Source organism: Mauremys mutica, chromosome 2 (assembly GCF_020497125.1).
Source record: "Mauremys mutica isolate MM-2020 ecotype Southern chromosome 2, ASM2049712v1, whole genome shotgun sequence".
In the NCBI taxonomy this organism is placed as follows: Eukaryota; Metazoa; Chordata; order Testudines; family Geoemydidae; genus Mauremys; species Mauremys mutica.
In genome coordinates, this window is record NC_059073.1 from 278,291,161 (window position 1) to 278,306,172 (window position 15,012).

At 43.5% G+C, this 15,012-nt stretch overlaps 1 protein-coding gene across 8 annotated transcripts in view; it reads right to left on the minus strand.

The window, feature by feature from the left end:
* The window catches only part of DPP6 (dipeptidyl peptidase like 6), an 828,258-nt gene that overhangs the window by 70,347 nt on the left and 742,899 nt on the right, over nucleotides 1-15,012 (minus strand). For all 8 annotated transcript variants that reach the window (XM_045003877.1, XM_045003879.1, XM_045003881.1 and 5 more), the window contains 3 exons: nucleotides 6,890-7,013; nucleotides 5,948-5,986; nucleotides 113-220 (listed from right to left, as the gene is read on the minus strand). In XM_045003877.1, coding sequence (XP_044859812.1) covers nucleotides 113-220; nucleotides 5,948-5,986; nucleotides 6,890-7,013 — 271 coding nt within the window. The remainder of the gene's footprint in view (nucleotides 1-112; nucleotides 221-5,947; nucleotides 5,987-6,889; nucleotides 7,014-15,012) is intronic.

Genomic DNA, 15,012 nt, shown 5'->3' on the forward strand with positions numbered 1-15,012 from the left:
ACTTCTCGTGTCTTGCTCACAACACACCTGTTAATCTTGGGTCTCAACACAGGTATTATGTTCATGGCACATTCTAGTCAGCACTGACAAAGAATAATAAAGGTTGTTTCACCTGTGACGATGACATGGCAATATGGTAGAACTTTCCTCGCCCCCCCTGAGGAATGGCTCGGATGAAGAAAAACTTCCGTCCGTCTTTGGAAAATATTGGCTCTTCATTCTGTAAATGTCAATTGAATGGGTTTTATCATCACTAGTTAGGGCTTTTTGGTGTTTTTTAAAACTGTTCAACACTGCAAAAATGGAGGACTTCTAACAACCACTTAAAACAAATAAACAGCCCTCTCAAAACAGAGAAAAATGAGCCCTGAAATTCTGAAACCCGTTTTTTTTTGTATCCCCTGAGAAGCAGTCATCTTTCAGCTAGCCTCTTGTGGAATTAAAGGGAGACAGACAGTAAGGAAGCACTCTTGGCTTCAAAGGCAATACCCATTTGTGAAGCACAGAAAAACCTACATGCCTACAGAGAAGTTTGTTTGGGGGCAACTGGAATGAAGCACTTTAATAAACACAGACTTAGCAGTGGGTGCCTAGCAAATCTTGTTTACTCAGCTGGAAAAACTGCACTGGGCTGTGTATCATTCCACATACATTTCCTTAAAGAAACATCACCAACCTGTCCTTTAGAGTCTAAGTCCTGTCTCCTTCCCTACCAGGGGTGGCTCTAGCTATTTTGCTGCCCCAAGCATGGCATGCCTGCGGGAGGTCCCCGGTCCCGCAGATTCGGCGGCATGCCTGCAGGAGGTCCGCCAAAGCCGCGGGACCAGCAGACCCTCCGCGGGCATGCCGCCGAAGGCAGCCTGCCTGCCGCCCTCGCGGCGACCGGCAGAGCGCCCCCCATGGCTTGCTGCCCCAGGCACGCGCTTGGTGTGCTGGTGCCTGGAGCCGCCCCTGTTCCCTACCTTCTCACAGATGATTAATTCACAAAATTATTTACAAGTGGGGGGTCTTTTAAACCTGTCTTTGCTTCAAGGCTCCTAGGTGAACCTGGTGATTGATTTTCATCCCATTATTATAACTTTCTGTCAGAGAGAGACAAGGTGCTATGTATGGAAATCAAACACTGCAGGCAGCAACTAGTTTGTTTCTGAAGACTGCTTTGTTTTCTTTTCTGCTGTAGGAATCCATGGGTGGCTGGGACCTTTCTACTGAGGGAAGATAGTTGTGTAGTAGACTACAAGGGAATGCAGAAGACTTTGATATATATGGTACCCGAGGGTGCAAAAATCATTAGCTCGATATACCATGGCATTCGGCTGGTTGCACCTCCTTTGTTCTAGGTCTTACTGGTAGAAAGGCTCGTTACTAAAGTACAAAATTTAATTTGTCAAAAGTGCATATCGAATGAACTTAGGAAGAATCTGAAGCCTTCCTTCCCACGCCATTAGATGTTGCTTAGAGTACAAACAAGGCTCCACCATCCCTGTCTATCCTGGGGCACTCCTTGCATATTCAGTATGCTGTTAAGTCCCATAAGTTTCCCCCTCTCTGAGTACTGTTCAATGGAGCAATTCTTTCAGTCGGACCCTTGTGTGCTCCACCAGCCACCCAATGGACACACCTGCCATGGCAGATATTCTGGTCTCATTCTTAACACATGTCAAAAAACCAAGCAGAACCAACCAAGATCAATAACAACAATTTGATCATACTAGGTTTTGTGTTAACATTATAGATTAATTATTTGCATTAACAACAAATGAATCCATTTTACTTTTTTTAATGCTGCCACAGCATTTTTGCTTTATTTTACTTTGCTCCTCGTCATTCATTAATTATTTCACTTTCTATTAGTGTTAGATTTAAAGAGTCTACATTTTGGGCCTAACCTGCCAGGTTTCCTCTTATTTTTCCTTCCTTACCTGTCTAGAACATTGTAAAGTATGACCATCTCTTGGCAAAATTTCATGAAATAAGTCTCACCTGTTTCTTTTAGTTTCTAGAACTTTAAGTATGAAAATCTATATGACTATTTCCTGAGGCATGATAAGAAGATAAAAAAACCCACTTGCAAACTACTGTCACACGATGGGCCGAATTCTATGCTGGTGTAAATTAGCTCACTTGGACTGTAGTCAATAGAGGTACAGAATTTGTACTATTTGTACACATTTGTACTAATGTAGCAGCATTTCTCTTGGCAGTGGAAGTAGACTTGTGCAGATTGGTTTAACAGATTACTTGAATCTATTTCTAGGTACACAGAAAAGTCATACATCAGACAAATGATTACTGGTCTTCATCAGTACTCCTGTGAGGTTATGAGTGGTCTGTTTGTTGTATCTGCTGGTAGAAAAACTCCCTGAATATAGTCAGGGTTTTTTTTAAGAACCTGTAGTTGTGTTACAGAGACTCAGTATGGACGCACACAAAAAGAGGTCACGGGGACAGAGATTTTTGGGATATAATCTTCTTATTGTATAGAGCAGCACTAAGGATCTTGAAAACAAACCTGGCCTGAGTTAAACCTGATGTGTGCAATATTTTCATCTTAATATAAAGAGAAAAGATGAACTGGAAGGAGATGCATTTTAGGTTCACACAGTCTAGGACAAAAATACTAAAATTGGCATTGAAAGAAAAATTAGCATGGTGCAGATGAAAATAAAAAGTAAAATTAACTCTGGATGCAACCATTTTCAGGGAGCAAGGCTAACTCGGGGGAGGCAGAATTCACTCATTCATTAAGAGGCAGGGTGAACCAGAGAACAGGACTTGGGAGAGTGCAGTTCCATTCCTTGGTTTGCCACTGACGTGTTGTGTGACCTCAGGTAAGATATTTCACCTCTGTCTTTCCCTCCCACCCTTTGTCTCTTTAGACCGCAAACCCTTTGGTGCAAGGACTATCTCCTACTATTTCCGTGTACAGTGCCTTGCACAATGGGGCTCCAATCTTAGCTGTGGCCTCTAGGTGCTACCATACTAACTAATTATAATATTTCTGCATAGAGATCAGTGGAGAAAAGTGGGGAGCTTTGAAAGCCGGTTTAAGTAAGGGTCAATGTGTATTTATTTATTGGTACATATAGTTTTGTTTTGAATGAATTTGCTCTTGTTCATTTTACAGGCAAAGGGCCTAGGAGTTTCACACGGAAACAGATAATCTGAACTACCCTGTCTATCTCCTATAACTCCTATGATGCCCTCCCTGCTCCCTTTACACTCTTCAGGACAGTCCTGCCATTTGTCTGCTTGAATCAGCTCACTCCGGAGTCCCACAATGAATAATTTCACCATGTGGGTTTCAGTGAGATGTTCATTTTTGTTGGGTATATACAGTGTCTCACTAATTCCCAGCATGATGGCCCCATGAATTATTTTCATGCCAAGAATGTCAGCTTTCAGTAGCACCTATGGTATGGGACTCTCACAGATGAGTGTGGCTTTTTAACCCTTTGCATTCACCTTTCCGTGAGATTGTGGATTTGGGGAATTTGCTGAAATGTCTGTATTGTGGTTTAATATCAGTGAGAACCATCCCCATCTCTGAGGCCAGAGGGTCCACCCACAACAATATTAGAACACAACATAAATACGCTGATGAACCGGGTAGCATGTGTGTGTCTATGTGTATCCCTGCTCTCTACAAGATGGATTCAGAACTGCTCAACTAAGTGCCATTAGCCCCATGCTGCTCACACCAGAGAGGGTTTCCCCTTTAGCTCAGGCAGGTGGGTCCTATGCTTTTTGAATCATAAGGCTCTGAGTTCTATCCCTGCTGTGCACCATGGTCACTAGCAACTTGAAGGTGATAGCAGTGCAGCAGTAATGAAGTCCAAGGTATCTAGGCATTTTTTATACTTCATCGGTTCTAAATGCAAAATCCTCCCTGAAAGTTGAGTGTAAAGGGTTAAAAAGCCAGACTCGTTTGTAAGGTTCCCAGAGTACTGGCTTTATTGAAAAATTTAACTGATGCTGCATATTAACTACCTGGGAGAGAACCATTGCTGGGGCCATCTTGCCATGGTGATGGGAACCAGGGAGGTTGAATGAGGTTTTCAATATCTCACTGTAACACACAACAACATTCTTCATTATAGGATCAAGGCTGAGCTGAGGGAGCTATGGAAATAGAAGGACTGGTGTGAAGAGTACAACCCCAGAGGAACAAAATCAGGGGTGGACCTGTGCTCAGCCAAAGTAGGAGGTGTTGTCAGTTCTCTATCTCTATGTAAAACTCTTGGCTTGAAATCCTGGTCCCATTGAAGTCAATATGGTCAGGATTTCACTCTGGATTCCACTTGCCTATTTAAAAAAGTTAAATTTAAAACAAAGTTATATTTACAAGAAATAAGTAAATAAACCACCACTGAAACTCATTGAAAACCAGCCTTCAGCGGTACCTGTTTTTCCCATTGCTTTCTCTACAGAATGAATTACTCCCTTTGATTGTTGCCCTTTGCTTCCTGGAAATGGGTGTCTCGTTGGAGTTAGGTAAGGGCTATTTACAGAACACTATAAGGTTCGTATAATTATTATTTCCTGCTGGAGGAACAGACGCCTGCTGAAGGTAAGCACTCTGACAGCGGGGAAAGACTCCATCATCTCTCCACTGCTGGAGCCTTTCCCTGCCAGGGTACAGACTCCGGCAGTGGGTAAAGACTTCGGCAGCAGGGAGGCAATCGAGGAAGGCGCAGCCTTTCCCTGCTGCCTCTCCCCGCCAGAGCCTTTCACTGACTTGTGCAGCTACACACCACAGTGTGGATGCAGCTACAGATGCTGCACAGCGCTGGCTTTAGGAACTGCGGGGCCCGATTCGAATAGTTTTGACAGGGCCCGGGCAGGGATGAAGGTAGCTAGGCAACACTGAAGGACTGCTGCCGAAATGCCGCCGAAGACCCGGAGCAAGTGAAGGACCCGCCGCCGAAGACTCGGAATGCCGCCGGGTGAGTAAATATTAAAAAGGCGCCTAAATTAGGGAGCTGGGCCTTCTTAGGCACGGGGCCCAATTCGGGGGAATTGGGGAATTGGGGGAATCGGCCTAAAGCCGGCCCTGGCCAAAAGTGGTGCGTAGTGTAGACTTATGAGCCTAAGTACCATTTTCAAAAGTAATTTAGGCACTAAGTCACTTTGATTTTAAAACACAACTTGGTAATTAACCAAGAAATAACATGAAGTGGAGAGCTGCTGTGCTCTTCTAATCACCCTAGTGTCTGGCTGCATGTAATCAGAAGCCAGGAGATTTGCCTTAACCTCCCACCCCGCCATAAACATCTCCCCCTTACTCTCACAGATATTGTGGAGCACACAGCAAGCAGTAATAACGATGGGAATATTGGTTTTGCTGAGGTGTAACCGAGTCAGTACGCACACCCCCGACTTAATGTGCTTGGTGGGGACACACACAATCGACTGTATCAAATCGATTTCTAAAAAAATCGACTTCTATTAAATTGACCTAATTTCGTAGTGTAGACATACCCTTAGACTCCTAAGTCACTTAGATCCTTTCTGAAAATTGGACCTTTGATCATTTAAGTGCAATGGGTAGAATTCACCCTGTGCAGAGTGGCCAGCACCACTTAAATCCAATGTAAGCCCCCAAATAAGGCTTAATCAGGGACCTCAGTAGGGGACAGACCATGTGCTGGCTCTCTGGAATTTCAACCAACACTTATTTTTCTGGTTGTTTAAATCCAAGTTCAACATATGCTGGAATTATGTTTCCAGCTACTGTGGTCTGCTATGTAAGAAGGCGTCTCAGATACATTAGGTGAAGATGCCCCTTACTTCAACAAGAAGAGCTTGTATATTCTGTTAGGAAAATCCCTTCTATAATATGAACTATCATGATATCAAAGTACCACTTGGAATTCCAAAAACAAGCTTTTTCTCTTGTGGGGAAAAACATTGGAAAATATAATCATGAAAAGAAGATCACTGTTACCTGTCTGTGTAGCCAGGCTTCACTTTCATCTTCATGTTTCTAAAATGAAACGACACAATTAAAGAGTTTGCACAGGTTACATTTTGTTCATCAGCGCAGAAAGCAGTTTGACTGAATCTGAACAGGGGTGAACAAGCAGCGAGAAACTGTTCAAGCATGCTCTTTCGGAATGTAATCTTGGGCTGCTCTTCTTGTCCTCTATTGTTGCTCTCTGATAAACAAGCAAGTGAGCATATGGGAAGGCATGTTATCCTACTGCCAAAAAAACCGGAATCCAACAGATACATTACTCCCTAAAGAAAGATAGCAATGTAGTTGTTGTTACACTGTTCCCAGCAACTTGGTGTGGGGCCTTGTCTACACATAGCATTTGCACTGACTTTAACTATACTAGTTCAAAAACTGAACTAGTTAAACGGGTGCATCCCCATCGTGTGGATGTAGTTATACCAGTTCAAAGTTATTTATATGTTGGTACTGAAACAAACTATAGCGATATAAACGTCTTTATGTCTGTATAAAAGTGCCCACATTAGGGAACTGCAGCAATTTAATTAAATTGGTACAAAACTGTGTATAGACAAACCCACGTATATTTCTATTGAGCTCAGATGTTAAAAAGGACACCCAAATTGAAAACAGTAGGGGTGTGTGAGTGTGTGACAGAGAATGCACCTACATTCTCTCTCCCTATATATAAATACACATACACATATATATTGTACAGATAGGACTGGATTGTGCCTAGTTTTTCTGTAGGGGGCCACGATCAGCCCAGACCCCTTACACAGTAAATATTGTATACGTCTCTTATATTCTATCTATACATAAAGTACTGTGTGTCAGGTGACCCACTTGCAGCTAAAAGAACTGAAGGATATTCTCCCCCGGGGATTACAAACATGGAAGGTCAAACAATCTTCTTTTAAGTGTCTTTCCTACCTTTGTGCAGACTCCAGTGGTAGCATCACACAGCGTCAGGATAGAAACATTCTGTGCCCTGTTCAGCCAATTTACTGCCACTTTGGTGCTAGTTGCCCATTTCACCATGGTAATGTAATAGTCCCTGAAAACATGTAAATGCACTCAGTTATCATTGCTGCAGGGATCGTTTACATCAGTGAAGTACGTGACAGAGATACTAATGCCACAGCATTTTGCAGCTCAGGGTATGGCTACACTGGCGATTTGCAGCGCTGGAAAGCCTCCACCAGCGCTGCAATTAGTAAGTGGCCACACCTGCAGGGCACTTCCAGCGCTGCAACTCCCTGGCTGCAGCGCTGGCCGTACACCTCACTCAGCATGGGGAATAAGGATTCCAGCGCTGGTGCTGCAGCACTGGTCATCAAGTGTGGCCACACACCAGCGCTGTGATTGGCCTCCAGGGAATAAGGTGTATCCCAGAATGCTTTTATAAATTACTCTCTTTGTTTTGTTATGCAGCCTTTCTTTGTTTTGTTGTGAACGAGCTCCGATCGGAGCTCCGTTCTGTACCTGGCTGTAAACAATCAAATGAGAGGCAGGCAGGGAGGGAGAGTGAATGAAACAGAACGGAGCCGTTTGAACTGCTTATCTAAAAAAACAAACACTGATCACAGCAAACAGGAGCTATCTATACCTGGCTGTGAACGATCAAATGAGAGGCAGGCAGGAAGAGTGAATGAAACAGAACGGAGCCGATCGCTCCGTTGAACTGCTTATCTAAAAAAACAAACACTGATCACAGCAAACAGGCAGGCTGTTTGCAATTAGAGTTAAGACTAAGGGCTCATGAACATTTTGTGATTTTTCCAATCCAGGAAGCTAACACTCAGTGTTGGCTCCACAAATCCACTCTCTATCTTCTTCCCGCTCCCTGTCACAGTACACCACCCTCCACCCCCCTCTTTTGAAAAGCACGTTGGTGCACTTGAATGCTGGGATAGCTGCCCATAATGCAGCACTCCCAACAGCGCTGCAAATGCTCCAAATGTGGCCACACACCAGCGCTGGTAGCTGTGAGTGTGGCCACACACCAGCGCTGCTCCTACACAGCTGGATGACCAGCGCTGCAAACTACCAGCGCTGCAAACCGTAAGTGTAGCCATACCCTCAGCAGATCACTGGGGTTTGTGGATCGTACTATGAATGGACAGGAAAGGAAAAGTCGATTGTTATTAGAACATTTCTGTCTTGATCTTTCTAGGGCTAATTATGCATTCATATGAACACCTGAAAATGGCATTTTTAGGGCTATGCATGTACCTGCAACTTCCCACTCTGCTTGCCAGCTGTGAAAATAGAGGGGTCAGATCTACCAACACAGCATCACACACATTATTCAGGACCTCCCAAGAATAGGTGGAAAGTGCATTGGGCTACATATCCAAGCATACGTGACCAAACAAACAAATTACATGGACTGTTTCCACTCTCATATAGAACTACTTGCCTCTAACTATGCATATTAGTTAAAATGTCTGTTAGGGTGTGGGGAGGAATAGAAAGAGATGGCTTATAGATTCTGGTGACTGGCCCAAGAGGTCTGACCCAGCTAAGGAACAAACTAATCCCCCATTCAAACAGACCTTTACAACCAGTATGAAACTATAGTGGCTTAGTAGCGGAGCCATGCTGAAAATAAACTAGTTTTACAGAGTGGAAAATCAGACTGTAGGTGTTCAGCACAGCAAAGATTTGTATAAAGAAGTCAATGGAGCTGCACCAGTTTAGATCAGAACCTGGCCCACAACCTCTGTCACCATCTTCTTGTTACTAAATGTTTACATTATGGTAGCTCTTCAGGAGCACAACCAGTTTGGGTCCCATTGTGCATGGTGCTGTTGAAATATATAATAAAGGACAGCCCCTGCCCCAATGAGCTTATAAAAAACAAGGTGCAACAGCTGGCTGATACAAACAAGCAGGCTGGGGTGGAATGGACGAGATGTGTAAACAAATACCCATAATAGGAGGTGCAAATTCTTAGCCAGTTAGTGGCAGCAATCACAAGTCTCCATCTTCAGTCACAGAGGGTGAGACTCTTGCTGAACTGACAAATGTAGAGATATAATAATATAGTGGAGGAGTGTATGGGCCAAAGGACTCTTAAATTATAATACAATGACTTTTCATAGTGTGTAGTCTATAAAATTTTTATTAGTTCATTTGTTTGCTATAAAATATGTATAAGGAGTTGTTGCTCTCATTGGGATTAATGTGCTGTGCCACTAGAGAGTACTCTGTATTCTGGCAACGATTCCCATACAAAGTGCAGAGAAAGGGCGAAAGCAACAAAGATCTGTTTGTCTAGCAAAATAACAAGCTGGAAATTAATTTTGTAGCTTTCAGTAATATTTAGAGCATGAATTTGGCTGGGGAAAAACAACCGAGTTCAGCTGCATGCACAATGCTGGAAGACAGGGCACCTTTGGGCAAGGTAATAGTGTCCTGGAAATTCAGTGGCTGAAATAAATTGTGATTTTACTCAATATCAGCAATAGCACATTCCCTATGTGGGGGGAAAACGGTCATGCAAAAATAAATTGCGTTAAAAAAATAACAGTCAGCAGCAGGTTTGGCAACAAATAAACATATAAATAAAAATATAAAAAAAGCAAGAGTAACTATTCATTTAGGACAAATTGTTGATTGGAGCATTTTTCCGTAAATCCCATTGAGAATCTGAAGTAAATAATGTAGTGCCCATCTTTAAAAAAGAGAAGGAGAAGGATCCAGGGAACTACAGGCCAGTCAGCCTCACCTCAGTCCCTGGAAAAATCATGGAGCACGTCCTCAAGGAATAAATTCTGAAGCACTTAGAGGAGAGGAAAGTGATCGGGAACAGTCAGCATGGATTCACCAAGGGCAAGTCATGCCTGACTAACCTAATTGCCTTCTATGAGGAGATAACTGGGTCTGTGGATGAGGGGAAAGCAGTGGATGTGTTATTCCTTGACTTTAGCAAAGCTTTTGATATGGTCTCCCACAGTATTCTTGCCAGCAAGTTAAAGAAGTATGGGCTGGATGAATGGACTATAAGGTGGATAGAAAGCTGGCTAGATCATCAGGCTCAGTGTGTAGTGATCAAAGGCTCCATCTCTAGTTGGCAGCCGGTGTCAAGTGGAGTGCCCCAAGGTCAGTCCTGGGGCGGTTTTGTTCAATATCTTCATTAATGATCTGGAGGATGGTGTGGATTGCACCCTCAGCAGATGACACTAAACTGGGAAGAGTGGTAGATACGCTGGAGGGTAGGGATAGGATACAGAGGGACCTAGACAAATTAGAGGATTGGGCCAAAAGAAACCTGATGAGGTTAAAAAAGGACAAGTGCAGAGTCCTGCACTTAGGATGGAAGAATCCCATGCACTGCTACAGACTAGAGATCGAGTGGCTAGGCAGCAGTTCTGCAGAAAAGGACCTAGGGGTTATAGTGAACGAGAAGCTGGATATGAGTCAACAGTGTGCCCTTGTTGCCAAGAAGGCTAATGGCACTTTGGGCTGTATAAGTAGGAGCATTGCCAGCAGATTGAGGGACGTGATCATTCCCCTCTATTCAGCATTTATGGGGCCTTATCTGGAGTACTGTGTCCAGTTTGGGGCCCCACACTACAAGAAGAATGTGGAAAAATTGGAAAGAGTCCAGCAGAGGGCAACAAAAATGATTAGGGGGCTGGAGCACATGACTTATTAGGAGAGGCTGAAGGAACTGAGATTGTTTAGTCTGCAGAAGAGAAGAATAAGGGGGGGATTTGGTAGTTGCTTTCAACTACTTGAAAGGGGGTTCCAAAGAGCATAGATCTAGACTGTTCTCAGTGGTAGCAGATGACAGATCAAGGAATAATGGTCTCAAGTTGCAGTGGGGGAGGTTTAGGTTGGATATTAGGAAAAACTTTTTCATTAGGAGGGTGGTGAAATACTGGAATGGGCTACCTAGGGAGGTGATGGAATCTCCTTCCTTAGAGGTTTTTAAGGCCAGGTTTGATAAAGCCCTGGCTGGGATGATTTAGTTGGGGATTGGTCCTGCTTTGAGCAGGGGGTTGGACTAGATGACCTCCTGAGGTCCCTTCCAACCCTGATATTCTACGATTCTATGATAAATTTTGATGTCACACAAACTGGCTGGGATGTAACAACTAAAGCTCTTATCTTAGAAACTTCACGTATTAGTTCAGGTCCAATATTGTCTCCCTTGCAAAAAATGAAGATGGGAGTGGAACCTCAAATTCTCTCCTTATCACTTACCTTTGCCACATTGCCTACAGAACACGACCAGCTGGCAATCTAGCTAAGTACTTATGTGGCCTCCATTTCCGTAGTATCTGAGCACCTCCCTGTGAGGTAGGGAAATGCTATTATCCCCATTTTACAGTTGGGGGACTGAGATACAAAGAGACTAAGTGACTTGCTCAAGGTCACACAGGAAGTTTGTAGTTGAGCATGGAATTGGCCATGGGTCTTCAAAATCCCATGCTAAGCACTGGATCATACTTCTTATTACTTGCCAACTAGGCAAGTGGCAAACTGAAACTCCTGTTTAGTGTTCAGGATTCCTCATTTCTCCACTTGCATTATTGAGTCCCCCACCTGACATTTGTCTATCCACCTAGTCCATCCTATCACAATCCTACTGTGATGTTATTGACACTGTCATAGATCACTGTTGCAACCACTGTTATATATTTGCAGCTAATACTGTATAAAGGTTGTCATGTAAGGGGTCTATGGAGAGGTTATGGTTTGCTGGTTATGATTATGCTGTCTATATGTGTGTATCATTTTTGTATTTGAAGTTATGAATATTGGCTCTGTACTGTCTGTATTTCAAACTTATGCTATGCTTCTGGGTGACATCCCAGATAAGTTGGTGTCAGCTCTGCCTAGCATGCTTGATGGCCCATTAAGGACCGTCAGCTATACAACTGGCCCATTGAGAGAAGGCAGATACACCTTGTGACTCAGCAAAGTATGCAGGGACTTGCCCATGTGACTCCAAACTCCATTTTGCTGTAATTTTCCACAATAAGAACAAAGAGGTGTTCTTACACCTGGAAAAGACTATAGCAGGCTGATGCCTCATCTCCACCTGGTCTTCAATCCTGCTTTTTACATCTGGAGGGACTTTGCTACAAATGGAAGCTCTACACAAAGGACTGCTGACCCATCCCAGCGGGGGATGTACTCCAGATACTTGATTTGAACCTGCAGTTTATTCTATCACTGCTACAAGACTGAACCAAGAACTTTGCCATTACTGTAGGTAATTGATTCCATTTAACCAACTCTAGCTCTCATCTGTATCTTTTTCCTTTTATAACTAAACCTTTAGATTTTAGATTCTAAAGGATTGGCAACAGCGTGATTTGTGGGTAAGATCTGATTTGTATATTGACCTGGGTCTGGGGCTTGGTCCTTTGGGATCGGGAGAACCTTTTTTCTTTTACTGGGGTATTGGTTTTCACAACCATTTGTCCCCATAATGAGTGGCACTGGTGGTGATACTGGGAAACTGGAGTGTCTATGGGAATTGCTTGTGTGACTTGTGGTTAGCCAGTGGGGTAAAACCAAAGTCTTCTCTGTTTGGCTGGGTTGGTTTGCCTTGGTGTGCATAGAAACACCAGCCTTGGGCTGTAACTGCCCTGCTTTAAGCAATTTGTCCTGAATTGATACTCTCAGTTGGTTCCCACCAGAACCAGCATCGTTACACCTAGATTGTCAGCTCACAAGGGGAGGGATCATCTTTTTATTGTTGTCTGCACAGCACCGAGCACAATGGGCCCCAGATTCTTTATTATAATACAGATGGAATAGTAATAAACAACAATAATAATGAATTTCATTTGTTCTCACAGGAAATTCTCCTGTAAGGCTTAAACTCTTTCAGGAGATATTTGGAGCCCTTTGAAGAGGATCACATCGCTTCTCATAGCACAGATCATCTCACTGTTTCATCATGATACATTTACATTCCCATAACTACATGTATGGTTTCCAGCTAGGAATCAAAAATCCAAATTGTGCATGCACATAATAATAGGGATATCAGCCATCACAAAAAATGGTGAAACATTGCTTTGCAAAATGACACACAACCTTCCATTTTGTGATCTCAAAGCATGTGCAGTCAGTTCCTAACTCAGATCCTAGTGACTGGGCTCCTTTCTTAGTTGCTTATTTGTTGATGACCTGTGCAAGGGCCAGATGCAATTGCAGTCTCCGCACTCAAATGTCTGCTCTCGTAATGCACCACTGAGGCACACTTATGGAGTAGATAGGAGATGGGACCACTGCCCTGCTCCCAGGATAACCAGCTGATGGATCAGGCTACTTGCTACAGCTGGTTTAAAGTTTTTCATCAAAATATTTTGTTTGTGATGAGCTTGCTTTGCAACAACAAAATATTTTTATTTTAGTCCAAATTTTCTGGCTTTTCAACAAAAAACTGACACCAAAATTTTCTATGCCCTTTTTTTTTTTGGTAACATTGTTCTGTTTTTGGTAAAAATATTCAGTCTTCAAGTTTTGAAAGCCAATTTTTTTTAAGCAAAAGCTGAATTTTTTTTAACAAAAACAGTATTTGGAAACTAAACCTTTTCTTTGATCCATTTTGGTATTTAGTTGTAAGAAATAAATAATTTTGGAAATTTAAGGGGGGAAAAAAAGAAAATTTCTCAAAATCCCTGTGGAAAATAATTTGCATTTTTACTACTAGCTCTTCCAGTTGCCTTGAGAAGAACCCCATACTAAGAAGATCCCCCAGCACACCAGGAAGTGCCATTGACTGCATGTATCTCAGTGAATCGATTGAATGTATGTTAGGTTTATTTATACTGACTTCTCTGTTTGTAGATCCTTGTGAGAAACACTCCCTTCCTCCCTAAAACTCTTTTCAGTGACTAAGACCTGGTCTACACTATACCATTGAGTTGACCTAGCTACATTGCTCAGGGGTGTGAAAAATCGACACCCCTGAGTAACATAGTTAAGCCAACCTTACCTCCGGTGTTGACACCGCTAGGTCAACAGAAGAATTTCCCTGTCGACCTAGCTACTGCCTCTCAGGGAGATGGATTACCTACGCTGATAGGAGAACCCCTCCTGTCGGCATAGGTAATGCCTACGCTGAAGGTGGGGGGGTAAGAGATAGCTTAGTGGTTTGCGCATTGGCCTACTAAACCCAGGGTTGTGAGCTCAATCCTTGGGGGAGCCATTTGGGGATTTAGCTGGGGATTGGTCCTGCTTTGAGCAGGGGGGTTGGACTAGATGGCCTCCTAAGGTCCCTTCCAACCCTGCTATTCTATGATTCTAAGCACCACAGCCACACAACTGCAGTAATGCAGTGTTTCAAGTGTAGGCAAGTCCTAATTCTACAGGAGATCCCCACTGTCTGCTCAGGAGCGGTGCCAGGGTTTCTGGCACCCTAGGCAGAATTCAGGAGGCAGCATTTTGTGCGCTCCCCACGGGGCACACGGGAGCTTCCGGTTCCACTCCCATCGCACCACCGAAGAAGGACCCTCCGCTGAAATGCCGCAGGCGACAGTGGCAGTCACTGAGCAGCTCAATTGCCTGCCGCTGTTTTCCGCAGCACATCGGCAGAAGGTCCTTCTTTGGCGGTGCGACGGGAGCGGAACCGGAAGCTCCCGTGCACGCCGTGGGGAGCGCACAAATGCTGCCCCCCCGAATCCTGGTGCCTTAGGCGACTGCCTAGGGTCGCCTAATGGAAGCGCCGGCCCTGTGGCTGGTCCAATGAAAAGCAATCACACTACACCCCTCATTTCAGAAAAATATATGCATCATGAAAATGTGCCCCTGAGTCTAGCAGCACCACTTGTACTATGATCTGGAAATTTTGTTTTTGATAAAATACATAGAGTCATTAATTATGGTATATTTTGCATCATTGTATATCAAATAAATTATTTTAATCCATGATTAATCCCACACTACACATTTATTAGCGTACTAAGATGCTGCAGTTCTATAAACTGTTTCAAGCTGTTATAACAATACAACTATGTTAACGAATTTTAGCTTGCACCTCTTTGCATACAGATAACGCTATTTCCCAATCAGCAGTCCAACAGAAA